We start from the raw sequence: 27,197 nt of genomic DNA on the forward strand, positions 1-27,197 counted from the left end.
CGACGACTACGTAATTTGTTTCCATGCCTACGACCTGTCAATCACACTCATTATGCATGTCTTGTTAATGCCGCAAAGCAGCTGAGGGGACGAGAATAGCTTGAGAAGAGACCGCAGGTAATTTACAAATTTGTTCTCAAATTGAACGTGTTGATAGCTTTGTCTCTAAAATCCCCGTAACGTTGCATTTTATTTTATTTTGTGTCATGTCCTCGAAGCGTCTTCCTCGTTGACTCTAAGATGAAAGCTAGTTTAGCTTTGGTTAGCTAACGTGCTAACTGTTTAGCAGGGGAGCTAGCTAGCTCCACAACCAAGCCAATGCTAATGTACCAAGATGTGCATGTTGTCCTGTGGGCTTAATGATGCTGTGTCAGGCTGTTATTACCCCACAACGTGCTGGCTGTTATCTTACATCCTTGCAGAACGAATCAAGGTTAAATAGAAATTAGCAAATGCTAGCATTTAAATGGCAGAGTATTTATTTCAGTGCTTAATGTTGCACTGAAACACCTCTGGCGTTAGATACCTTAGTTAAAGTGTGGTATAGCTTACATCCCATAACAGAGTTTCAACCGTTCTCTACATAAGAAAATTATTGTTTTTAGCGAATGCAAGGCATTTGGTTTAAAGGTATTTCTGGATCATTGTTTTGCAAAGCACCATTTATCAGCTACCTAAACTTTCCAGTATTGTTCCGTTTACCTGTCAGTGAATGCTGGTTTGTGCAGGACATATGTAATTAGTTTAATAATTAATAGTAAACCTCCTTTATTTGCTTACTATTTTTGAAGCTAAGTTTATGTTTTGCTAGGATGGAGTATTACAGTCTGTAACATGACTAGTGATTAATAACAAGCATGTAGAAGAGCTTTACAATCTTCCACCTCCCCTGTCACATATTATTGTTATTCTTATTAGGACTGTGACTATATATTATTTTGTCCTGATTCGATTCTGATTTTTTTGGTTGCTGATTCGATTTAAATTGCGATTCTCATAATTCTTTGATATTGCTGATTTTGTAGATTTAAAAACAAAATGTATAAAACTTTTTTTTTTTCTCTTCATTTTTCTTGATTTCATTTAGGAAAAAACAACCCAGTAGCCAGATCATCATTCTGCTGCTATAATGCCCAAGAAGACAAGTAAAAAGATCAATAAAAACAATAAAAATGACAAAAAATTTTTTATAATGGATTATTTTTATTGTGAAGTTTAAAAAAAAATCCAGATGTTTGATTTTTCAATTCAATTTTCCCACCCCTAATTATTATTATTATTATTACATTTGTGGGCCAAGAGGTCATACATAAATTACGTTCCTGTGGGCTGATATCTTACAGGGATTTAAACAGTTCCTGCAGCAACATACCTGATTCAAATGAATGGTTCATTAACAGACTTGAGCAGAACTTGACAGCACTGTGGAGATCAGTTTTATGTGAATCCGGTGTGTTGCAGGAGGAAAGCATCCAAAGCCTGCACAGCATCTTACTTGGACGTTGTCTGTTTGCCTTGTATTATAACACAGCTCTTCCAATCTGCCTTGCAGGTTGGCTGCGTTTGCAGCCAGGAGAGGGAAAGATGCCTTCTCCATCTTTTACCCTGGATGCCCAGCTGAGATTTCATGACAAATGGCTGAAGATAGACTTACAGGTGAGTAAACATTATAGACTATCAGGCCAAATGCACATTTAACTGACTTTTACACCATTATGGTGACAGCATAATATTTTGGGAATCCAGTCACATCTGATGGGTAGGAGTTGGAAAGTGGACTAATTTGTGGACTAAAACATTTGTTGGCTTACATAAAAATTTATTGTAGGGCAGAACAAAAGTAATAACATATTACATGACACACATTTGTTATCATGTATGAACTAGTTTAAGTTAAAATATTCATAAATATTAAAACTCAGAAAGCGCTCAGGACCTTTATGTGACCTTCATGTGACACACCTGATTATGTAAGACAGGTCTGCAGCATCATATTTACATGATTATTGTTTTTCACAGATTATATGGAAAGAAATGTAACTCATAAAAAGATTTGAGTTGCGGACACAAACTGGTGTTCATAATAATAATAGGAATAATGCAGTTCTTCAGAATGAGTGAAGGTGGCTTCACACAGATAATAGGTTGCTGAGTAAGTTATGATCCCTCAACTACACAAATAGCTGCCTGTCTGGAGTCAATCTGAACTTGAAAGTCGGAGTGCGACCTTAATTGAGGGCTTAAATTTTGGAATGGTGTCAAGTTTTCCTGTTGTTCGTTCTGCTTTCAGTGCAGAGGACATTGTGTGTGGTTGATGGCGTGTGTGAGTTTAAATGCGTTTCCCTTTTTACACATAAGATCCATGAAAGCAAGTGTCTGTGAAAGCTGACGCCATTAAGCAGAAATTCAGAGACAAAGAATCTATTTTTGTTCCCTTGAGCCGTGAGAACTGAACCAGAGGTATCTATCTGTTTGTAAGATGATGAAAGGACTTGTGTGTGCAGACGATAATTGAAAATATGGAGGAAAGGATTCAAATATCACAAAATGGGCTTTTTATTTTATTTTTGGTAGAGGGCATTCTCTCCCGAGGGTCTGAGCGAGATGTGGAATGAAATGGTAAAAGATGAAGAGATAACATTCAGCGGAGAAGAATCTACTCACCCAGGTATGACTCCCTCCCAGTATACGCTCACTTATGTGTCTGACAGATTTACACGTGGTTACGACAACATGTCGCATTGTTAAACCCAGTCTGGGGATGGTACTGGAAACAGGACACAGGTGTGTTGATGTGATGATGTAGCTTTGCTTAAAGTCCCTTTTCCCCTCTTTTTTCAGAAGACTGCACTGACTGTTTTGGGACGCAGAAGAAGGATGAGCCCAATGATAAAGAGAAGAAAGAGGAGGAAGAAACGTCGGCGTCTGTCCATCAATCCATCATCGAGACGTGGGACTGGGGACGGCAGCCAGGTGAGGATGTTTTCAGAATGAAGTCAAAGTGTGGCGGTCTGTAATTTATTCCTGTAACCTACTTCCATGCTGCTGCGCCTCTTGTCGCTTGGTAATTAATACCACGCTGACTCCAGATGGTTTCCCAACACCTAAATGTCGACCAGACGCAACACCGCTTGCCGTTTCACCACATGTCCTGCCGAGCTGGTTTTCAGTTCAGGCCCTGCTGATGTGCGCATGTTTTGCTGGCACGTGAGTTGTGGAAACTTTGAAATGACAACTGGCGCTTTGCAGGTCCGAGGGGTTATTTTTACCCCACAGGGTGTAATCTGTAGTTCAGAGCGAGGACGTTTGCTCACCCAGGTTGTGTTTACTCCAGGAACTGGGTGGAACAGAGTTATGTTTGGGAGAGATAAGCATTGGGTGGAGGGGTACGCTGGTCAGATCTACATGTCCATTACAAACAGGATTTGTTAGGAGATACTTGTCTGTTTGTTGTTGTTTAAAGTGAATTATAAGTAAACTGAAGTCAGAAATCCCTCCTGTCTGACGGTCCAGTGAGTGGAACTACAGGGATCATCGCTCTCGTCATTGATGCTTAAAGTTCAAACGGCATACTTCCTGCTTTCCCAGTTTGTGGTCAGAAATCTCAAACATCCTACACATCAACTTATAAAGCCCTTTAAAACAACCAGAGCTGAAACAAAGTGCTCTACGCAATCAGCCAAAATAAAAACAGAATAAAACTGTTCAAATGCAAATAAATAACACAATAAAACAACAGGTCATACAAGAAATGTAGAATTAAAACAAACTAAATAATAAAGAGTAAATAAAACCAATAATAAAAATAAACTAAAGCACACCTAAACCTGAGTCATTTTAATCTTATTGCACTTTTTTGGACACATATTTGATTTAGTCTTTTTTTTTTTTTTTTAAATTCCATCTTCTTTTCAGTCTTCATGCAGAAATATAATTTTTTTTTACATGAGATGGAGGATTTACCACGAGATGACATCTAAGTATGAACTGCCCTATAGTCTAACAGGGACCGGCTTCAGCATGCAGCCTACGGCCAAAACACCGGAGCCTGAAGGTTGCATGTCCTCTACAACAGGTTTATACTTTGTCCTTGTAGTAAAAACAAAACAGTCTGATGTTGGTCATCTTACACAGCATGAAGTTTCTCCCTACGCGATTTCTGATTTACACTTCTGAGTTTCATTCCGATGCACACACTCCGGCTTACAGGTGGAGGATCCATGCAGGACAGTGTGGTTTCACACACCTGAATATCAGACACAAGTCATGTTTTTAAGCTCTATGTAAGGTGAAGATGAAAACACAGGCTGAAAAGTTCATGTCCATCAGAGATGCAGCGGAACAAGCTGAATTTACCGCCATCGTAGTCATTTCTGAGTCGCTTCAAAACGGATCCAGTTTCCTTGTAGGTTTTATACATTTTCATAAAACCTACAAGGTTTTATACACCTATCGATATGAGAGTTCAGCTCTCATATCGATAAAATATGAGAGCTGAACTTCTTGAATATGTAGGGCGGTGTTTCTCAAATCCAGTCCTCAGCCCCCCCCCCCACACACACACACACACTGCATGTTTAGACATGATCCTCCTCCAAAGCACCTGAGTCAGATTATTGAACTTCCTCATCAAGTTCTTTGCAGTTTGTTAACGAACCTTTATTTCGTTCAGGTGTGTTAAAGTAGAGCTGCCTATAAAACATGCAGGGCGGGGGGGCCTGAGGACCGGAACTGAGAAACACTGATTTAGGGAGACTCAGCTCAGTAAAACCGCCTTTTTTCATGTCATCAGGAAGTTGGACACTTTACTGTCATCTTTGCTTGTCACATTGTGTCAGTTACAGAAAATGAGACCACGGTGAGGTTTGAAAACAAACATGGCTTCATTCCTGAGTGTCGCCGTCACATGATGTTTAAATCGCGTCACGCAAGAAAAACAGGAATTCTGACCGAAGCGTTTGGATTTGTGAAGCTGTCGACGCTGCAGCTCTGAGATCTGCTTCAGGCACCTGGAAGATGAAAAATAATTCTGCTCCTTTGTCATTTTTATTATTTTGATTTAAGATTTTGGCTTAAATGGTCGGTCGTTCAACCCTACTGGTTCCTACATGACAGCTTTACTCCATACAGAGGACCTATTTATCCCCTTTTTAACCAGATTTAATCATTCAGATGTTTTCTTAGCATGATTTAGTCTCGGGTGAAAGAAATGATGTGACCAGGATGCATATATGTTCCGACAGCGGAGCGCAGATGACTGTAGAGGAGCTCGTACAACCTCGGGCCAGTCTGCCTTACAGAACGCTTAAGTGGATTTCAGACATGCTATTTTGGCTCATCATGTCTTCCCTGCAGCGCTGCTGCATCCACACAGAAATTTCTGTTTAACCACATCAGAACAAAGGGCTGCTTGTGATGAAAGCCACAAAAGCACATTTTTGAGTCTGAAGATTTATAAAGTTTTTCTCCATCATGAGAATCAGTCGAGCTTAAAGTAATGAGCTTAAATGTCACAAGACTCCATCATGAAATCCAACTCTGAAAAGTGAAGTGATTGTTTCTTTCATATATGAATAGATTAATTTTTCCACTCCAGGATGTCAGAATGTGTGAAATATTTGTCATGTTTATCTGGAGGACTCATAGTTTAATCTGGGTCAAAAGTTTTTATTTTCACAGTTCTAAAAGCCTTTGTGTTATTGCATTTTCTTTACGTCCTTGCCTCAGACACTGTTTACTAATAGGAGGGAAAACCCGTCATTTCTAATTCCTAAAAATGCAGAAAATGAACCATGATGCTTTTCTGGTGACATTTTCTGCATTCTTTGAAGTTTTCCACATGCAAACAACATTTTACCAGCTTGGTGGTAGATTTAAACTGAGGGCACATTCGGATCAGCCTTTCTGATCTGAATCAGAGTCTGTTTGCCTGGAAAGTCGCTTCGTTTGGGGAAATGTGAACCCGCCAGACTAACTCTGATTCAGACCAAAGGAACGGACTCGGTCCGCCTATAAACGTAGGTCTCGGCCTGTTTCAAGCGGACCAAATACAGGAATCGGACTACAAATAAAGTCACTTTCTTCATTTGGCGTAGCATTGCATTGTGGGTAAATACATAGCGATGGCGTTAAGAGTCCTCTGCCTCGTCTTGTTCATACTGCGTCCATTGTTGTGTATTTCTGCAGGATACTTGTATAAGACACAATAAAAACTCAAAACAGCCATAGTTTCGTCTCCATGTTTAACTCACAACAGAGTTTGACAGAAATTGTTCATGCAGATCAAGATCACAACAGATCTTGTTCTGCATGAATACATCCCCTACCACTGGACCAAGCCCCCAATCGGACCGGGTCCAGCCGACTATCCTGATGTGAATGCAGCCTTAATGAGCTTTTTAATGCAGGTGTAAGAAGAGAGCAGCTCATTTTGTGCAGACCTTCACTGTTATATAATTTCTAACATACAGTTTTATAATGAAGTTTTGTTTTGGTCCTTTTTAACGTGCTTAGATGAGATGGAGTTGAAAGACTGTCTGATGGTCCTCGTGGATGACCAGCAGAAGCTCTCGGTTCAGATGGCGAAGAGCACCCTTTCCGCCCAGCGCCTCCGCCAGCGCCTGGTTATCCTGGAGCGCTACCTCATCTCTCTCAGCCACAGCATGATGGAGGAGAAGTACAAGGTCCGCTGGAAGACGCCCCCCAGCCCACCTCTGCCTGCTGCTGACAATAAGAGGTAAAAAAATTGCTTGGATTACCCAACTGTGCAAGTTCTCCCAGACCATTTCCATACCGTCTCACAGCGTCCATCAGCTGCAGATACATGTTCCTTTTTCATCCACATGTGAAGATGTGGCCCATTGAGACCTGATGTTTAAACACACAAAGTTACAGGAAGTGAGGAGTGAGTGAGATGTTGCTGGAATGGAATATTTTCTGCACTGATCAGACAAAAGACTACAGTTTTTATTGTTGTATTTAGACACACACACACTGACTGCAGCTTGGTGTTCTGTAGGCTGTATAACCCTCCGACGGTTTCATTTGCACCTCGTAGGCACAGATACGTAACACATAGTTGTAGCTTCTTGTTTCATGGATAATTTAAAAAAAAAAAAAAAAAAAGATCCTGTTTTTGTGGTTAAATCTGGACGTTAACTGTCTCATAGTTAGAATCAGGTTTATTTTTACAGTATACACTTTCGTCTCAATATAAAATGTAAGGAGAAGTGAAAGGTTGTGTTTGTGTCCTCCTGTAAAGTAAATGTCACTCCACATAACTCTTGTTGCTCTTTGCTGAAGCTGCTGCTGGCCAGTATGACCAAATGTATCGCCATATTTTCCAAGATTCCAGATTTCAGGTAGAGGTCGGCACGGCGGCGTGGTGGTTAGCGGCACGGCGGCGTGGTGGTTAGCGGCACGGCGGCGTGGTGGTTAGCGGCACGGCGGCGTGGTGGTTAGCGGCACGGCGGCGCGGTGGTTAGCGGCACGGCGGCGCGGTGGTTAGCGGCACGGCGGCGCGGTGGTTAGCGGCACGGCGGCGCGGTGGTTAGCGGCACGGCGGTGGTGGTGTACCCTGCCTGTTAATGACTGGGATAGGCTCCAGCTTACCCGCGACAATGAATCGTACTAAGCGGTGTAGAAAATAGTTTTTATCGTAAATTATTTATATCTTTTTTTAATTCCATACTTAACTGGGTTTTAACCACACTTCCCACACGGTTTTAGCATCATTACTGCAGTCAGTTGGATGAGAACAGTCTTTATATTCTCATGAAAAATGTACAAAACCATTTTAATTCCCAGAGTCTTGATCCCAACCTTGTATCCGTCGTCCTTCTTAGAGGTCAGTAGAACCGTATTCAGGGATTACAACAGTGTTTATCTCAGTTTGCTCTTTTCTTTTGTCAGGATCATCTCCGTGTTTGTGGCTACGATGGTGCAGCGAATTACGACAGCTTTATTTCAGCAGCATTCCCAGTAAACAGCTGTTTGATCCATGTCTGACCTTTTTAAAACCAAAGTATTTCCAGACAACAGATGTCTCTTTTTTTTTTCTGTTTTCTCCTCCTGAACTTCAACGTTTGCCACAGCTTCACTCTCCTAACTTTGTCCATCCATTTCCAGCCCTCAGTCCCAGTAACAAGTTGCTCTGATGCATGTTTAGTGGTGTCACAGTGGAAAAGGTCCCACTGAAACCGTTTCTCCACTGTATGACCCTCCCAGCGTTCTTTAAACTGGTGTCACTGGTATGACATAAATGATCCACATAAAAATGAAACCAGTATGAACTGTTGTACCACCCAGCACTGGCTGAAAAGAAAACTTGAAGCAAGTGTTGAAAACTCACCGCCGGTTTTACATACGATACAAAAACAGCCACAAATTTGTTCAATTTATCTGTTTGTAATTGATCAGATTTGCCATTTCTGTCATCTATGTCTCTAATTTACTGAAAACATTTTTCTTTTACTTCAAACTGTTTTTATAAAATAGTGTAAAGTTTAAGTGAAATGAATAAGCTGCTAAGCGTGACATGTACATGTTGGATAACAATACGGCTGACACACTACAGCGATGCCAACAGGTAACTACTAACAGTTACCTCAGGTTACAGATGGTAGATGCTAAAAAGGCTAAAAAGTTGACCTCTGTGTTGCCTTTCAGTTCTCGTCCAGCCAGTAAAGATGTCGAAGGTTTGGCCAGAGTCGGCTCCAGGGCGGCGCTATCCTTTGCCTTTGCTTTCCTGCGTCGGGCGTGGAGGTCAGGTAAGAACGATCCCGGATGCTGGTTGTCGAGGTGCTCTGGTGATGACGGCTGCTGTCATGTTGATGGAGCTTTTCTTAGCAGCTGCTGATGAACAAGTTTCACTGTGTCACAAGCTACTCTGCGTAAACAAGCTACTCTGCGTAAACAAGCTACTCTGCGTAAACAAGCTACTCTGCGTAAACAACTCAACATGTTTGGCAATGCGAGGTTCCTGTCCTCAGCATTTAGAAGCCTGTGTGCGATGAAGGGCTGTGGGTGATAAAAGATAACAGCATGGGGTCAAAGGCCAATCATACTTGTTTTGGATAAGAATGTGTCAAACATAGAAAATGGTTGGAAACGGGAGCTGAAGCAGCTGAAGTCAGAATTATCAGGGTATTATCACTCCTGTCATTAGGAAGCAAAATATTTATCATTGATAAATCAGAACTCATGTGATTTTAATGAAAATGTAGAAAATGACTTCACAAATACTTGGATTATTTGTCCAGATAAGAAACTGTTTAAGTGTGTTTACTCATAGCAGCTCTCTGCTAAATGCTTGTAAGTTGGATCGATGGTCGGTGTGCAAATGTTTCGGCCGCTGTTTTTATATTTTGATCAGCTGGTAATAAGGCGCTCCCGTCAGCATGATTTCTGATTTCATTTCATTCAGCTGTTTTTGCTTTTAGAGCAGAGAGTTTAGCTCTTCAGGTCATTCGGAAATACACAGAAGCTGCTACTTTCTCATGTGGTGTACATTATTCTGTCCTTCAGTGGTTTTACAGCCCGACACGCCAGACTGGAGTGTTCTACATATTCAATATAGAGCGACTCAGTCTGGAGTCCCTCCTCTTCACAGAGATTCTCATTGGTTTGAAACAAACCGGCCACTTTGATTGGTTGATCTGAGGAGACTCTTGCCTTGCGTCATCACATATTCTTTAAAACATTCAAGATGGCATATAGACATAGCAGGAGTTCGTTTCTTCTAAGATTATGTTCAAAAAGCAACAGCGAGTTGCCAATAACGCCATGTGAAAGGTGTGGGAAAATCAAATCAAAAAATCAAATATTGGGATTCTTTACTTTACAATTTTAATTTTTTTTTTTTTTAAACAAAAAAAATTTTTTTTTCCAAATAAATAAAAATAATTTATTAAATTTTTTCTTCATTTTTATTGTTTTCATTGATCTTTTTACTTGTCTGCGAGTGAGTCCCCTGACTCTACGCTGCTACAGTGAGATAGTCTGGCTTGCTTGATTTTAGCCCTAAAGGACTGCAGTTGTACCGTAGCCCACCATTAGCTTTGCTTCTGCATCTCCAGTTACTAATTCCCTATAAATCCTGAAATCTGCATTTAGACTCTATCTCAAGCTGAACAAATGTTACCTTACTTTCCTCACTCCATCAGTGCCACTTCGAATGTCACTAATGTCATGAGGAGCAATAAAAGCTACAGTATCAGCTACTAAACGGTTGTAAATTAGATGAATTTCCACAGAAAAATACACTCACTGGTCCAGCTAACTGGGTTGGACCCCTTGTTCCATCAGAACTGCCTCAACGCTTGGTGTGATGGATTCAACAAGGTGGTGGAAACATTCCTCAGAGATTCTGCTTCATATTAACATGGAGCATCACATAGTTACTGTACATCATCATGAGAACCTCCCGTTCCACCACATCACCATGAGAACCTCCCGTTCCACCACATCACCATGAGAACCTCCCGTTCCACCACATCACCATGAGAACCTCCCGTTCCACCACATCACCATGAGAACCTCCCGTTCCACCACATCACCATGAGAACCTCCCGTTCCACCACATCACCATGAGAACCTCCCGTTCCACCACATCACCATGAGAACCTCCCGTTCCACCACATCCTGATGAGAACCTCCCGTTCCACCACATCACCATGAGAACCTCCCGTTCCACCACATCACCATGAGAACCTCCCGTTCCACCACATCACCATGAGAACCTCCCGTTCCACCTCATCACCATGAGAATCTCCCGTTCCACCTCATCACCATGAGAATCTCCCGTTCCACCACATCATGATGAGAACCTCCCGTTCCACCATATCACCATGAGAATCTCCCGTTCCACCTCATCACCATGAGAACCTCCCGTTCCACCTCATCACCATGAGAATCTCCCGTTCCACCACATCTTGATGAGAACCTCCCGTTCCACCTCATCACCATGAGAACCTCCCGTTCCACCACATCACCATGAGAACCTCCCGTTCCACCACATCCTGATGAGAACCTCCCGTTCCACCACATCCTGATGAGAACCTCCCGTTCCACCACATCCTGATGAGAACCTCCCGTTCCACCACATCACCATGAGAATCTCCCGTTCCACCTCATCACCATGAGAATCTCCCGTTCCACCACATCACCATGAGAACCTCCCGTTCCACCTCATCACCATGAGAATCTCCCGTTCCACCAGAAGAATCTCCACTGTGCTCATAATGTGATGGACATGGTCAACAGTAATACCCAGATAGGCTGTGGTGGTTAAACCATGTCATACTGGTACTAAGGGGACCAAAGTAATTCCCAGTAAACACTCAGACCAACAACCATGCTTTATTCAAGTGCACTAAAATCTCTTTTCTTCCTTGTTCTGATGCTCAGTTGGAACTTCGAGTCGTGTTCATCATGTCTACATGACTAGATGCGTTGTGTTGCTGCTGTGTGATTGGCTGATTTGTTAACATGCGTTTGATCAGGTGACCACTGAGTTTTTATGAACTTTCTTCGGCGTGTCTAAATATTTTTGTTTTCTTCAGGTGTTCACGAGTGAAATACAATGACCCGGAATCATCTCATTCTCTGCATGAACGGAAAAGAAACGCCAGCAGACAGTCTGTTGGCTCTGCGGCTTTATTATTGCTGAGACAGAAGTGAATCAACGAGTCATCATCTTTTTATTCACAATAATGCACAATGAACACTTGTCAGTTTATACAGACTGTATGGAAAGTTCTTCAACAGTAACATTGTTGTGTGTTGTTGTGTTTTTTCTAAGCTCTGCTTCTCGGGATTTTTTAAAACACACACACAGCTGGACCAACATGACATAAATCAGTTATTCATTCACTTCCTTTGTTGTTGGTTTTACATCCAGAGAAGCTGTTGTTTTATGCGCTGATGTGAAGCTGAGAGCTGCTTGTCCACAGGGACTGGGTGGGAACAAAGTGCTGGCCTCTCCTTCCTGTAACATGAGAAATACACGGACAGTTAAGCTTCTCATCCTCGTTTTAGCTGTGTTCCTGGAATACGCTGTTAGGAAACAACAGTACAGCAGCAGGTTCTCTCACCCGCCTCCTGCTGAATAAACACAGACACAATCTTTTTTTTTTTTTTTTTTTTTTAATTTTTATTAATAAGCATACATACAAGACAAAAAGCAAAAATTCTCCAAAAGACAGACAAACAAAATGGAGCTGGAGTAGTAAAAACATCAGACACAGATAAAACAAGCAGAATATGGCAGGTTTGTTACAAAATGAGGTGCAATGGGACCCTGGAAGAGGATTAGATGAATCATAATAAATAAATAAAAAAGATAAAAGGAAGTTTTTATAGAAAAGCTCTTATTAAAACAGAGACGTTTACATTCATATATTCAAGAAATGGTTTTAGTTTTGTAGTGCAGAAGATACGAGAAGAAAAACTGGATTGCGTTCAAGATCCTTCTGCAAAATCTTGCATTTCCAGGGTAAGATCGTTCCAATATTTTTTTATCTTTCCTCACGAGAACAGAAACGGTGAGGAAGATCAGCAGTTTTAGTTTTAACGGAGACGCGTCCTTTCTGGATTCGGAGACAGATTGGGGCAGCATGTGCTCTGTGCAGTATATTGAGTTTCATCGCTCTTGTTCGGTTACACACCGATATTTCCTAGCTGTTGTCCCATAACTCACTCCCTTTGCCAGACGACCTGAGAACTGTCACCTAAACAGCCCTTCAGACTAGCTTAAAAAGCGCCAGTAAAAGTGTCCCCCACAATTTCATTTCTGATTTAGCCCTGAGGGCTGCGTATGAGGCCGTTCACGATGATTATTTGCAGGTTAGATTATAGATCAGTGGAGATCATGAAAATGTTTTCCTGCTTTGCCAAGAATCTGCTCCTGATGTGGAGAAAAAAACCACAAAAGCCTCTTTTTCTGTCAGATAGTGCTGAAAGGAGGACAAAGGGAGACTAAGATGGAATTTATTTCATTAAAGACAAAATTATATAAAATATTAAACATTATTTACTGCAGCTGAAATGAGCAAATTATGGGATTGATGGGAAGCGACTCTGCACTCCAATAAAACGACGTGTTTTCTTCGGTGCAGGGGACGATGCGGATCTTTGCAGTGAACTTCTCCAGGAGTCCCTGGATGCCCTGCGGGCCCTCCCCGAAGCTACGCTGTTTGATGAGGGAACTGTGTCATCTGTATGGCTGGAGGTTGTTGAGAGGGCCACAAAGTTCCTCAGGTTTGTCTTTTTTATTTAACTCATAAGAAGAGCTGCACCATTCACTGATTCATTCATTCATTCATTAGTCTCGATGTAACAGGTGCTCATTTAAATCTGATTTGTAAATATTGACAAATAATAATAGACAGAAATGCAGCTTCGAACTATGGCAGGAAGCTAAAAGTCCACTTCTACCTGGACACTTTAGGGAGATGGACCAGAAGTCCATCCTGAAAAGTGTCTAAGTGGCAAAGAGCAGAGGAAGCTAGCCTAGCAGCTGCTGCCACGGATCATCAGATTCACTCATCGGGTTTGAAGACTGGCGTTCGGAAACATGTTCCTTTTTACAAACATGAGAACAGACCAGACTTGGACGAGACTTACTGCTTATGAAAGTTGTTTAGAGCATTAATAAAATCTTATAGTGAAATTACAAACATGTGACAGCAGCTCCGCTTTGGAGGAGCTTGTTGTTCCTAAATACTGCACTTTTTCCTTGAAGGTTACATGAACAAATTTAAAGAATTTATTTATTGGATTTATTTATGGTTCCATGTAAATAAGATGGTGCAGATAAATTTGTTTGGATTACTTGAATGAGTGGAGTATAAAGTGGTATAAACGTAGCAACAGAGTGAGGAAAAAAAACCTTTTTAATGTGGAAAAAAAATGCACAAAAATCCTGAGAATTATTTTAATAATGAGATCTGAGCTCTCTGAATCAAAATGAAATCTGGAGTTACCTACGATATAACACCTCTACTTATAGTTTACTATGACTCATGTTTTACTTTTGAAGGTTGATTTTAGGGCTGGGCGATATATCGAATATACTCCAGATATCGTGGCGAGTCCCCTGTGCGATATAGAAAACGTCTATATTCGTCATAGTCGAGTATCCTGTTATCACGCAGTTGTTTTTAGCTGTGGGCGGGGTTTTTCTCCCTCCTCCTCGACTCTGCACCGCTTTGCACAGAGAGTTAAAGCAAGCGCACCTAGTTAAAATAGTAAAAATAATACACGACAACTCAAAAACCCATGAAGCAAAGCCTTATAATAGTTCAACCCAAAGCAAGCTAAAACTAAAAGACTAAACTAAAAGTAAGAAAACTACACAAATAAAAAAAAAAACATAACTGTATCTCATAACTGTCAAAGTGTCTCTTTTGGGTCACTGTGGCAGTCCCAAGCCCAGATAAAGGAGGGTTGGACATACAGCTAGCTATTCCACAAAACATAACAATCCTTTGGTTAAATTTGATATTTGATAATCTAACATTAAATAAAACAGGACAAAGCGGATTTATACAATGTGGTTTTAATGGTATTCAAAATAATTTTTCAAAGGGATGGACTGTTTCAGTGGCAAAAAAAAGAATAGAAGAAAAATAGTACAGGATCCATCATCTATCGGTGGTTTGGATACCGGAGAGAAGATGTTGACCAAACAACTGTCGTATGCAAAGTATGTCGCAAAAGTGTCGCCACAAAAGATTGTAGAACCACAAATTTATTTAATCATTTGAAAAGTCACCCCCCTAGAGCACCTATTTTCATACGTTGCATTTATTACATCATGCAAAGTCACTTTATTTTGTTTTAAAATGACATGTTTCTGCCGCTGCTTTAACTGTTCAATAAATATGGTTTTGATCAGTTTGTTTCATTAAAATTTCACCCTTTTGGCACGAATGTTTAAAATCAGCATATCTTAATGCAGTATGAACAGTTATGTTTTAATGGAGACACAAAATCCTCTTACTGATGTGATTGTATGCACCAAAGCATTAATTTAAAGCTAAGGTAAACATCGAGATATATATTGTATATCGTGACATGGCATAAAAATATCGGGATATTACTAAAAGGTCATATCGCCCAGCCCTAATTGATTTATTGTAGGAATATCTCTGATGTGACTATTTGCTCCTTTTCCTGCTTTTACTTGCAGCGTGTTGCGTATCTGTGGCTTGGATTGTTCTTTTAGGGATCTTTTATGTTAATCCAGTGATGAACTGATTGACACGTCTTGTCTCCTGTGGCTCCAGTGATGTGCATGGCAGTGCCAGCACCAAAGGGAACATTCCTCTTCAGGACCAGCACCTTGCCCTGGCCATCTTGCTGGAGCTGGCTGTACAGAGGGGCACTCTCAGGTAATCCAGCACACCAAACTCCTCATTTTTCTCGTGCACTGCTTCCTTACCGCTCACATTTGTGTTTTTCTCTCTTTCTTTCTTTGTTATTCCGGCTTTCCAGTCAGCTGCTGTCTGCTGTTCTGCTGCTGCTGCGTCTGTGGGAAAACGGCACCAGGGAGATGGACAACGAGCGCTCCACCCAGGGAACCAGTGCTCCTCTGCTGCCCCTCCTGCAGCGCTTTCACAACATCCACAGCAGCAAGGAGGAGCCTGTTCCTGAGGAGGACGCTGAGGTAAAAAAAGAAGAAAAGTGCTTTTAAACCAACATTTTAAGAACGGGAACATCTGCGTTAAAACAAAGCCGTGAATCAGAATGATCAAACATAACATGTTGATCCTGCTAAAGAATCCGTGTTAAATGTGTTTATGCATGACTGCTGTAATTCGTAGATCCTCGGATGTCCTCTCAGTCCAAACGAGAGTTTCCTGCGCTATCTGACCTTGCCTCAAGATAACGAGCTGGCCATTGATCTCCGACAAACAGCCGTGGTGATCATGGCTCATCTGGACCGTTTGGCTTCTCCCTGCAGCCCCCCTCACTGCAATTCACCCTCCTCCCACAAGGTGATGGCTCTTTTTTTTTTATAGCTGGTAATTCTAAAGGGATTATTATATGTAGTTTTACTCTCTTCTGTGCTGATAGTCCAACTCTTACTACAATTGTTTTTATATAAAACCACCTGAATTCTCTGGCTGTAAATCTTCTCCGTGAAATACGAACCGCCTTCTTCAGATTTAAATACAACTATCATCATAAAATGAAGTTCAAATGGAAGAACTGAATGTAATCATTTGCAAACTTTATGGATAATTCGGTGAGACATTTAGCTGTTTTATGAAGGATAACTCATCTTGAATGTGCTGGGAGTGACGTCACAAAGAAAAAGCCGTGACAGGACCAGTATTAAGCTGGGAAAGACACTGGTACAAAAATAGAAGGAGCCAGAGGAACTTATAATGCAACTGTGGCCCAATCTCAGAATAATGTTCTTTATTGAAAAGATGTGGAAACAATAACAAAGTAAAATAACGCAGAAGTCTCATTTCAGCTAAATCCCCTCTGTCCTGCAGGCAATAAATAGTTTCCATTCTGACTCTCCATCTCTCTCTGAGGAAATGGTGAAAGGCTACAGGACTTCCACTGGGAGTTGGGAGGCTTCTTTCTGAAAACTATTTTATAAAAAGGCTTTTGAATTTTTTTTCAACCTGAGTAGAGAATTTAGAAAAAAAGAAAAATATCTTTAGCTGAACAGCTGCTGTTTGATACATAAATAATACTGGAACAAATAAAACAAATAAACAAGGCCGGAGAGCTGAAGATAAATGGTAAGGAAAGCTTTCGTTCCGATTCGATTCTGACTTTTTTTGGGTGTCGATTGAATTTAATTTGAGACTCTCATTATTATTCGATATTGCTGATTTTTGTAAACTAAGAACAAAAAAAAAATATGTTCAAAACTTTTTTTTTACTCGTCATTTTTCTTGATTTTAATGAGGAAAAAACAATACAGTTGCAAAACCATCATTCTGCTGCTATAATGCTCAAGAAGACACGTAAAAAGATCAATAAAAACAATAAAAATGACAAAAAATTTTATTGGATTATTTTTATTTATTTGAAAAAAAAAACAAAAAATGAATTTACCAAAAAAAAAAAAAAAAAAAAAAAAATCGTGACGGTAAAAATCCCAATATTTGATTTTACAGACCATTGCACACTGATAGCTAAACACAGACCAGTGTCCCACCGAGTCAGTCATGTCTGAACTGCGACACTGTCTGGCAAAAACATGTTTTTTAATCAGTAGAATGTAACGTTTAGTGGGTGCTGCTGAACTCGCCACACTGCTGTAAACTAGTCATACACAGTTACAAAATTTCCAATGGCATATTACCTAATTTCAGTGTTAATTTGGGTCAACTGTGGACCTGTTGGGCCAGTGTCCTGCAGGGTTTAGATGTTGCCCGGCTGCGTTGACAACAAACCGTTGCAGAAGCTTTTTTATTGGAATAAGCAGGGAAACGGCTAAATCCTGCAGGACACTGACCCAAATCAGTGGGCTGACGAATTTTAATTGCCTGGGCCGTTTCTCTATTAATATGATGTTTAATATGTGTATTTAGATAGTTATTTAGTGATCAAGGGTGCAATATGGGTTATTTAAGGATAAAAATCTGACTTGCGCAGGAATTTTGGGTTATGTTGCAGCAGTAGGAATGGAACTCATTCGTAAACCGAGGATCGCCTGTATTTACATTTTTAACAGCATCCCTGCTGTGGCGTTGGGTCTGCAGGTGACATGACTCTCTCATGCACTGTGTGTTTATGGGTATTATACACAGGACGTATGTGACAGGATAAACTGCAACCACAATGACAAGCACTGATAGCTAAACCTCCTCTGTGTCTCTTTACATTTCAGGGGTCCTCACAGGAAGTGATTTCCTGGGGTCTGTTGGGTTGGAAGCTCTACCCCAACGTTAATGGACCCATCCAGTGCAAAGCCTTGTCGAGTCTAGGGGTGACACAGATCGTCTGCTCAGAAAAGGGCTTCCTCATCCTGTCCAGCACTGGAGCTGTTTACAGTCAGAACTACAAGAGCACAACCCTGGTCAGTTCTGTTGCACAAGTGCTTTCACAAGAAACGAGCAAGTAGCCGGTGCTTTCGCCTCTGTGGTTACTCCCCGTTGAGTCACTGACGTGTCTTTGTCACAGGCTCCCATGCTAATCCATGTTCTGAGCTCCAGAAAGATTGTGAAGCTCGCAGCTCATCCTGATGGACAGCACTATTTGGCCTTGTCGTCCAATGGGGAGGTGTTTTCCTGGGGCTGCGGCGACGGGGGCCGCCTTGGACATGGAGACACCACGTAAGCAACCAGAGGAAACCATAGCGGATAATTATTTAGCTTTAGACAGCCTCTGAGATCCAGTTTGTCTTAAGATATGGAGGCTGTGATATATTTTTTTTCCATGTTGGAAGTTGAATTATTAATGCAACAGATGGTGTGAATATACACGCTTTATCCCCGACGTCTGGGACTTTCATTTGAATGTTTTATGCTTGTAGACCAAAAATAGCAACACTCCTTCCACTGGCTGCATTTTTAACTCAAAATACGTCTCAGCTGAGAAAGCCTGAGGTAAATCGGTTACGGATAACCCCCCCCCCCACCCCCACCATATGTTAATAAAATGCTTTTGAACATTATCTTTTAAGGTTTTTTCCAGTCGGTCCGTCATTGTAATTTCTGCTTCATCTCAGGTACCTCGAAGAGCCCATGGTGATTGCAGCCTTCAATGGGAAGCAGACCGGGAGGCATGTGGTGCACGTTGCCTGCGGGAGCACCTACAGCGCTGCCGTCACAGCTGATGGAGAGCTCTTCACGTGGGGGCGGGGCAACTACGGTCGACTCGGTCATGGTGAGCTGCACCGAACCGGATGGATGCCGTCTTGTATTAAATGATAACATCCTTGTTTGTGTTCTGACTAAAAGTGAGTTTTCCTCTGATTGGACGTTCAGGCTCCAGTGAGGACCAGACAACACCGATGCTGGTGGCCGCTTTGAAAGGACATAAAGTGGTGGATGTTGCATGTGGAAGCGGTGACGCTCAAACCCTTGCTGTGACGGAAAATGGTTAGAATGAGACCTCCTATTTACTTAAGGTTCATGAGGGCCTCCTGTAGCAGGAGTTACGCGCAGGACGCATCTTTGCATCCAAATCAGGCAGAGAAACTCGGCTAAACGTCTCGAGCAAGCTTCGGTGTCCAATCCAAACAGTTCAAACCCCATATGGGAATGAAAATCAAAGATTCTGCTGATTCCTCCACTTAAAGTAAAACCACACAAACAAGGAGTCATATGAAAGCAGAGACTCTGCTGGTTACAGAGATGTCTCTCATCACGGTGGGACAGAAACTCTGGAGGCCAGCAGCCACAATCATCAATCATGTCCTACTTTTTCTGTTATAAGGTGAAAAGTTTCATTCCAGCTCTAAAACTCTGCTGATGTGCCTCCGATGTGTTCTGCTGGTTTCCATGGAGATGAAGGAGGTTTTATAGTGAAATATTCTCTCCGATCATTAACTGCCTTCGTCTTCACTTCTTTCTGGATCTTCAGTGTTTCTATCCGGGCTGTGACAATATGCTTACGTCCCGATTTGATTTAAATTGCAGTTCTCACTATTCTTTGATATTTCTGATTTTTGTAAGTACAAAACTTTTTCTGCTCGTCATTTTCCTTGATTTCAGTGAGGAAAAAACAACCCAGTAGCCAGACCATCATTCTGATGCTATAATGCCCAAAAAGACAAGGAAAAAGATCAATAAAAACAATAAAAATGAAAAAAATTTAAAATGGATTATTTGTATTTATTTTTAAAAATTGATTTAAAAATTTCAAAGCAAAAAACCTGATATTTTATCTTATTTCCATTTGATGTCTGAGCTCTAGTTTCTAAGGTGAATGTGGGGTTTATCCCCGGTTCTCTTGGTGTTTCATCATCAATATCAGCCGATGTCTTCCTCAGATATCTACCTGCTTAACGCCTCCTATAAAACATCTGGAAAACTTCTCACTCACTTTTTTTTTTTACACATTTCCTCTCCAGACTTTATTTCTGGATGAAATGGGCTGCCATCCTCTGGTTGGCACTGAAACTTTTCTGTTTTGAGGAGAAACTTTTCTTTTGCAACCGTTTGCATTTTCTGCTGCGTTTCGGCTGAATTTACTGACATCGTAATACTTCTGACACTTTAATATTCACCTCACACGTCTCCGCTTTCTTCTGAGACATAATTAAACAGCCTCTGTTTTGTGAAGATGTACAGGATTTCAAAAAATCGCCCTTTTGAAAAGAAGAGGTTGAATGTTATTCATGCACACTGTGCCATAAGTATTCATCTCCTCTGCTTTGTGTCCACAGGTCAGGTGTGGTCCTGGGGAGACGGAGATTATGGTAAACTGGGCCGAGGAGGCAGCGACGGCTGCAAGACGCCAAAGCTTGTGGAGAAGCTGCAGGACTTGAATATGGTGAAGGTTTGCTGCGGGAGTCAGTTTTCAGTAGCTCTCACTAAAGATGGGCAGGTGTACACCTGGGGGAAAGGAGACAATCAGCGCCTCGGGCACGGCACCGATGAGCACGTCCGCTATCCAAAGCTGCTCGACAGTCTACAGGGTGAGTTAAAACAACAGGTCGTCAGAAGCCCTAAGAAAACAGAGGCTTAGAGCTTCTTGCTGTTTTTACATCCAGGAAAGAAGGTTGTGGACGTCGCGGTGGGATCCACACACTGCCTAGTCCTCACCGACGATGGAGAAGTGCACAGTTGGGGCAGCAATGATAAGCTACAACACTTCGATACGCTCTTTTCTAACAAGAAGCAGCCGAAGGCCCTCCCAGGGCTCAACTCCAAACACATAGTGGGGATCTCCTGTGGGCCAGGACAGGTAGAAAAAATATATTATTAAAATTAAACATTTTTTATTTGCTCTTTTTGGTTCCATTCCTCAAAAATAAAAAGATTGATGAGGATTGTGAGACTATGGAGGAAACTTGTGGGGATGAACGATCAGTCAGGCCTCTGTCAGATCAGTCCTGAGCAGGGCAGGTTTAGAGCCAGCCTCCGCCTCCTGAGTTCCTGCTGCTCCTGGCAGGGTGGAGGTACATCCTGCCACAATGCAGGACTAACATATAAGTACTTTTTTTTTTTTTTTTATCCCTGCTGCCATTGCTCTGCTCTGCAAGTAGCTCTAATCAGTGTTTTTAGTTATTTAGTCCTGGGCAGATTTATTGTTTTATGTGTGATTGTTGTATTGACTGATTGTTTTCCTGCAAACTTCCCCACAGGCTGAATAAAAACTTATCGTTTTAATGGACGATTCAAGACATGTAACATTTGGTTGTTTTCAGAGCTTCGCCTGGTCCTCTTGCTCAGAGTGGTCTGTCGGACTGCGGGTGCCCTTCGTGGTGGATGTTTGCCCCATGACCTTTGAGCAGCTGGACCTGCTCCTGCGACAGGTTAGCGAGGGCATGGACGGCAGCTCGGACTGGCCTCCCCCACAAGAGAAAGAGTGTATGGTAGTCGCCACACTCAATCTGCTCAGGCTCCAGGTAAGTCTCACAGGCGACATTAAAGGTATTTAAATTTCCAGATTAAATGAAACACTAAACACTAAAACAGCCGTTTGCAGCTTTAAAGCTTTGCTGTGTTTTCTCAGCTGCACGCCGCCATCAGTAACCAGGTGGATCCAGAGGAGCTGGGCCTGGGGCTCGGCAGTGTGCTGCTCAACAACCTCAAACAAACAGTGGTGGTGCTTGCCAGCAATGCCGGCGTGCTTAATACGGTGCAAGCAGCCGCCCAAGCTGTCCTGCAGAGCGGCTGGTCAGTGCTGCTGCCCACAGCTGAGGAAAGAGCGAGGGCGCTGTCCTCCCTGCTGCCGAACACCGGTGGGTGCAAAGAACATCCGATGACACTGACGTCATAGAAGATGGAAAGAAGTTAGAGGGTTCTATGTTTTTATTTCAGCGTCTGGGAATGAGATGAGCGTGAGTCCCGGTCGACGGTTCATGATCGACCTGCTGGTGAGCAGCTTAATGGCCGATGGAGGGTTGGAGTCTGCGCTAAACGCAGCCATCACTGCTGAGATACAGGTCAGTGTGTTGAATGCTGGAAGACGTCTCTCACATGAAGTGATCAGGTCCACTGAAGAAAACAAAATACTGATTTAAAAATGTGGCTTCAAGGTGTCTGTGGTAGGAAAACATCTGCTGATGCACAATTTGGGCACATCGTTAGTGTTTCGGATCTTAAGACAAACCCTCCTCCAGGTGACCCGACCAGGCGTGATCAGACCCTGGCCTGTGTTCTGCTGGCCCCACTGCTCTCCCCTCCTCAACCAGAGCCATCTGGAGGCTCTCTGTTGCCTCTACATTGTTACATACGACTCTTCTTTTGGAACCTGTTATGTCCAATGTACCAGACGCCCTGCTCAGGGAGTGGCCAGCAGATTACCTGGTCCTCCCCCCCAAGTCTTCTGACAGATACTTCTTACTTTTTCTTTCATGTGTCTCCTCATCTGTCACCAACGTGTCCCACATCTTAGCCTGAATCATTCACAAATCATATTCAGAGCGCCAGTCACTGTACCGGGAAGTGTTATAAGACAGCAATTGAAAGACATGGGTGGGCCCTGTCTAGCAAATTAATTAATTTGTATTACTTTAATTAATTTGCTAGACAGGGCCCACCCATGTCTTTCAATTGCTGTCTTATAACACTTCCCGGTACCGTGAGTGTTAATCCGGACAGGACAATCCTCTGTAGACAGTAGTCATAGCAACTGCAGCGTTTCTATGGGGAAGCGTTTGTGGAGAAAGTGCATAATGAAACTTTGTGGGCTCGTGTGCGTAGACGAACAAGCAAGCATTTTAAAATAGAGCCTGAGCAGAAACACAGAAGCTAAATGTGATTTTGCCACCAATCTATAAAGTTCATTATCATATCTGGAAGATTTTTTCTATGAATCTCCATGTAGGCTTACGAATTTGTCCAGTTTGAAATTGTGGCCCACTATCTAGCCCTGATCTAGACCCTTAAATTCCTAAAGCGTAACACCTTTCCTTGACATGAAAGACTCATTGTTTGTCATTTTATGACAGGACATTGAAGCCAAGAAGGAGGCTCAGAAGGAGAAGGAGATTGATGAGCAGGAAGCTAACGCCTCCACCATGCACCGTTGTCGCACCATGCTGGACAAAGACCTCATCAACACAGGCATTTACGAGTCGACAGGAAAACAGAGCCTCCCCTTAGTGCAGCTCGTACAGCAGCTCCTGAGGTACTTTCTGTCTACTGTTGTCAGACAACATCTGTCATCACCTGTTGCTGTCTAGTAACAGATTTACATCTTTCTGTCCCAAAGGAACATCGCCTCCCAGACCATAGCAAGGCTGAAGGATGTCGCTCGCCGCATCTCCAACTATTTGGAGGCAGAACATGTCAGCAAGGAGCGCTCTGCATCTCTGGATCTGCTGCTGCGCTTTCAGCGGCTGCTGGTGAGCAAGTTGTACCTGGGCGTCACCGGGACGGAGAACGTCAGTGGATACAGTAAGCCCCAGCCTCGTTCTTTACTCTTTCAGATTTATCAGACATAAAAATGAGTTCTCAGCGAGCAGCCTTTGTTTCCTGTGCCGCCTCTGCAGATCCAGAACTTCTGGGTGTTGGCTCCCTGCTAAAAAAGTACATCGCCCTGTTGTGTACTCACATTGGAGACATTCTTCCCGTGGCAACAAGCATAGCCTCCACTGGACGTCGGCACTTTGCAGAAGTTTCTCGTGTTATTGAAGGAGATCTAACTGGTAGATTCCCTCTCTGTGTTTGTGTCACACTGTGTGGATCCCTATAAAGAGGTATGCATCTTGTGAGGTAAATTTAAATAATTCATCTTTGTTAATAGGAGTACTTTTGCCCGAGCTGGTCGTGTCCATCGTCCTCCTCCTCACCATTGAGGCTGGTCTGATGCAGGAGACCGGTTCCATCCCTCTGCTGGCTGGACTCCTTGAGCACTTGGACCGTTTCAACCACCTGGCCCCAGGACACGAGAGGGATGATAACGAGGATTTAGCCTGGCCAGGAATTATGGGTAAACAGACATCTGCAACTTTCATCATCTGATTTATTAGATTCAAGATACCAAGTTTTTAATGTTAAAAATTAAGTTGTCTTTAAGCTAACGGTTCTAATAAATGAAGAATATGAATGAATAAATGAATAATTAAATAATTTTTTAAAAAAAATTAAACTTAATATTTAATTTGAATAAATAAATATATTTTTAAAAAATAAAAAGCTAACAGTTCTAATAAATGAATAATATGAATAAATAAAAAATAAATAATTTTAAAAAATGGTCCTGATAAATGAATAATATAAATAAATAAATACATCAATCATTTAAAAAAAAAAAAAAAAAAAAAATTAATAAAAAGCTAACGGTCCAAAAAAATGAATAATATGAATGAATGTATAGATAATTTTTAAAAAAAATATACATAAAAAGCTAACGGTCCCAAAAAAAGAATAATATGAATAAATGTATAGATAATTTTTTAAAAATATACATAAAAAGCTAACGGTCCAAAAAAAAAGAATAATATGAATAAGTAAATGAATATGTATAAATGATAATAAATAATACATTTTTTAAAAATAAATAAAAAGCTAACGGTCCTAATAAATTAATAATATAAATTAATAAATTAATAATTAAAAAAAGAAATAAATAAAAAGCTAATGGTCCTAAAATGAATAATGTGGATAAATAAATAAATACATATTTATAAATTGTAATAAATAAATAATAGCTTTTTATTTATTTTTTAAAAATTTAACAGGAAATAAATTAAAAAAAGTAAAAAGCTAACAGTCTTTTCTCCTGTCCTGGCAGGGTGCTTTTTCATTGGACAAAGTTCAAAGAACAATGAGGAGGTTTCACTGATCCGTAAGGCTGACCTGGAGAACCACAACAAAGATGGCGGCTTCTGGACGGTAATTGATGGGAAGGTCTATGACATCAAAGACTTTCAGGCCCAGTCTCAGTCGCTAACAGGAAACAGCATCTTAGGTAAGGTTAACCCCTAAAGACACACTGCAGAACTTTTGCCATTTTCCTGTCACGCGCCCTATCGACTGGTACTTCAGCATCCTACCAGACCTGTTGGCTCTCTCCAGCCAGCAGAAGACGATCTGATGATGTTTTCTCTTTCTCTCTTTTAATCTTCCCGCGTTTCTTTGCTGAATCAGCAACGTTGCATGTTCAAAACAGACATGTCCTTATTCTACCGCGAAGCGTCATGTTGCAGATGTAAAAGTTGTATAGCGTCGGTTTCTCAGCCGCAGCAGCAGCAGCTCTAGAAATGCACATAATAGATGTCACTGTGTAATCAAACAGTCAGACGCAGTTTTAAGGTGAGAAAGTTACGTAATGCGTCTTAAAACTGCTAGATTGTTCGGGCCCTGAGCTCCATCACTGATATCATCAACAGTTTCTCAGGAACAGCAGTGTGTAACTGTGGGGTAAATGGTGATAGATGGCTTATGCTTCAGGTGATCTATGAAAGTTTACTAGACATTTATATTCTTTTCACAAGGTTTACGATTCAACACAAAATTTAGTGTTTATCCTGAGAAAAAAATCCACCATGATCCACAATAACACTAATATTTATCACATTTTACTTTTCACTACTATGGCATCACTACTCTGACATAGAAATCATTCTTAAACATTTTCTGGCAAACTTTCAGCCAATCAGAGATCTTAAGTTGTCAGTAATGTCCAATCAGGAGCGGCTAAATATCAACAAGTGTGCAGAAAGTTTTGTCTGAAAAGAACAAAAATATTGTCTGAATAAAGCAGAAAGATGGTTTTCGATGCACAGTGGACTAAAGAAACCAGCTAAGTTAGAGTTGATGTTGTGATGGATAGGAAGTTAAAAGTTGCATAAATAACTGCAAATGGCAAAAAAAAAAAAAAAAAAGAGAATCACATGGAGTGTGAAGGCTTCAAGTGCTGAAACAAAACGTCTGGTACAGCCCAGTTTGCAGGAGAGGACCCCGTGGTTGCTTTGGAAGCTGCCTTGCAGTTTGAGGACACCAGGGAATCTATGCAGGCTTTCTGCGTTGGCCAGTATATGGAGGTAAACAAAAAGCATCCAGATGTATGTTTTTATTAAAGCAGCTTCTTTGCAGCTGGTCTCATTCTTTTGTATTGTCATGTTTCGTTTTTGTTAACAGCCAAACCAAGAGACGGTCACCACTCCAGACCTCAGCAGTCTGTCCTCCCCACTTATTGACACTGAGAGGAACTTGGGGCTGCTGCTGGGTCTTCATGCCTCCTACCTGGCCAAGAGCACCCCGTTGTCCCCCATGGAGATTGAATGTGCCAGTAGGTTTAGAAATCTGAGCATTATTTCCTTCAGTGGACTTTGGATTGGAGTATTTTTTAACTGCTGTCTCTGTGGGAACAGAATGGCTCCAGTCCTCCATATTCTCTGGTGGCCTTCAAACCAGTCAGATCCACTACAACTACAATGAAGAGAAGGATGAAGACCACTGCAGCTCTCTGGGTACAACCACCCCAGATAAAGCCAAACTGTACTCCCGCAGAATAACCCTCAGCGACCACGCACAGCCTTTCCTGCAGGCCATTGCTGACAACAACACTCAGGACCACACTGTGAAGGTACGAGCATGAGCAGACTAGCTGGAGAAGCCAGTGTGTAGCAGGTGTGAAATAATAACTTATCCGTTTACGTTTTCCTGTGTTTGTTTATTTTTGCTACTGTTTAGGACTTTTTATGCCAAATAGAGCGTTGCTGTAAGCAGTACCACCTTATTACACCCATCACCTTTCCCCCCGAACACCCTGTGGAGGAAGTCGGCCGCCTGCTGCTCTGCTGCCTGCTCAAACACCAAGACCTCGGTAACCTAGCAACTGGATTATTTCTTCATTTGGGGAGAAACTGCAAGCTATTTTTCCTCATTTTGCTATAAAAGTTGCCTTTTTGGTTATTTTTGGGTTTCATCTGTGCAGCAGTTGAACTTTTTCCTTTTGTTTTTCTGGTCCCAGGTCACATTGCGCTCTCACTTGTCAGTCAGTGTGCCTTGGGTGTGGACCAGGGGAAACAGAGGTCCCTCCCTAAATCTGTGATTGACGTGTGCCGAATGGTTTACCAGGCAAAGTGTTCATTAATCAAGGTAGGA

General features: G+C 41.7%; 1 protein-coding gene across 3 annotated transcripts in view; it reads left to right on the plus strand.

Moving 5' to 3' along the window:
- Positions 1-61: 61 nt before the first annotated feature.
- The window catches only part of herc2 (HECT and RLD domain containing E3 ubiquitin protein ligase 2), a 74,944-nt gene continuing 47,808 nt past the window's right edge, over positions 62-27,197 (plus strand). For 2 of the 3 annotated variants that reach the window (XM_079245542.1, XM_079245543.1), the window contains exons 1-29: positions 62-117; positions 1,553-1,656; positions 2,575-2,668; positions 2,842-2,973; positions 6,514-6,736; positions 8,668-8,768; positions 13,116-13,257; positions 15,288-15,392; positions 15,496-15,667; positions 15,825-15,998; positions 17,858-18,046; positions 18,151-18,302; positions 18,698-18,855; positions 18,957-19,070; positions 20,360-20,611; positions 20,687-20,880; positions 21,344-21,544; positions 21,652-21,880; positions 21,960-22,084; positions 23,093-23,271; positions 23,356-23,540; positions 23,636-23,791; positions 23,890-24,075; positions 24,880-25,056; positions 26,028-26,131; positions 26,229-26,379; positions 26,462-26,676; positions 26,784-26,916; positions 27,064-27,191. In XM_079245542.1, coding sequence (XP_079101668.1) covers positions 1,585-1,656; positions 2,575-2,668; positions 2,842-2,973; positions 6,514-6,736; positions 8,668-8,768; positions 13,116-13,257; positions 15,288-15,392; positions 15,496-15,667; positions 15,825-15,998; positions 17,858-18,046; positions 18,151-18,302; positions 18,698-18,855; positions 18,957-19,070; positions 20,360-20,611; positions 20,687-20,880; positions 21,344-21,544; positions 21,652-21,880; positions 21,960-22,084; positions 23,093-23,271; positions 23,356-23,540; positions 23,636-23,791; positions 23,890-24,075; positions 24,880-25,056; positions 26,028-26,131; positions 26,229-26,379; positions 26,462-26,676; positions 26,784-26,916; positions 27,064-27,191 — 4,443 coding nt within the window. In that variant the 5' untranslated portion in view covers positions 62-117; positions 1,553-1,584. The remainder of the gene's footprint in view (positions 118-1,552; positions 1,657-2,574; positions 2,669-2,841; positions 2,974-6,513; positions 6,737-8,667; positions 8,769-13,115; positions 13,258-15,287; positions 15,393-15,495; positions 15,668-15,824; positions 15,999-17,857; positions 18,047-18,150; positions 18,303-18,697; positions 18,856-18,956; positions 19,071-20,359; positions 20,612-20,686; positions 20,881-21,343; positions 21,545-21,651; positions 21,881-21,959; positions 22,085-23,092; positions 23,272-23,355; positions 23,541-23,635; positions 23,792-23,889; positions 24,076-24,879; positions 25,057-26,027; positions 26,132-26,228; positions 26,380-26,461; positions 26,677-26,783; positions 26,917-27,063; positions 27,192-27,197) is intronic. The other variant, XM_079245544.1, reaches the window with a different exon arrangement.

The sequence above is a fragment of the Telmatherina bonti genome, assembly GCF_933228915.1.
Source record: "Telmatherina bonti genome assembly, chromosome: 8".
NCBI classification, from domain to species: Eukaryota; Metazoa; Chordata; class Actinopteri; order Atheriniformes; family Telmatherinidae; genus Telmatherina; species Telmatherina bonti.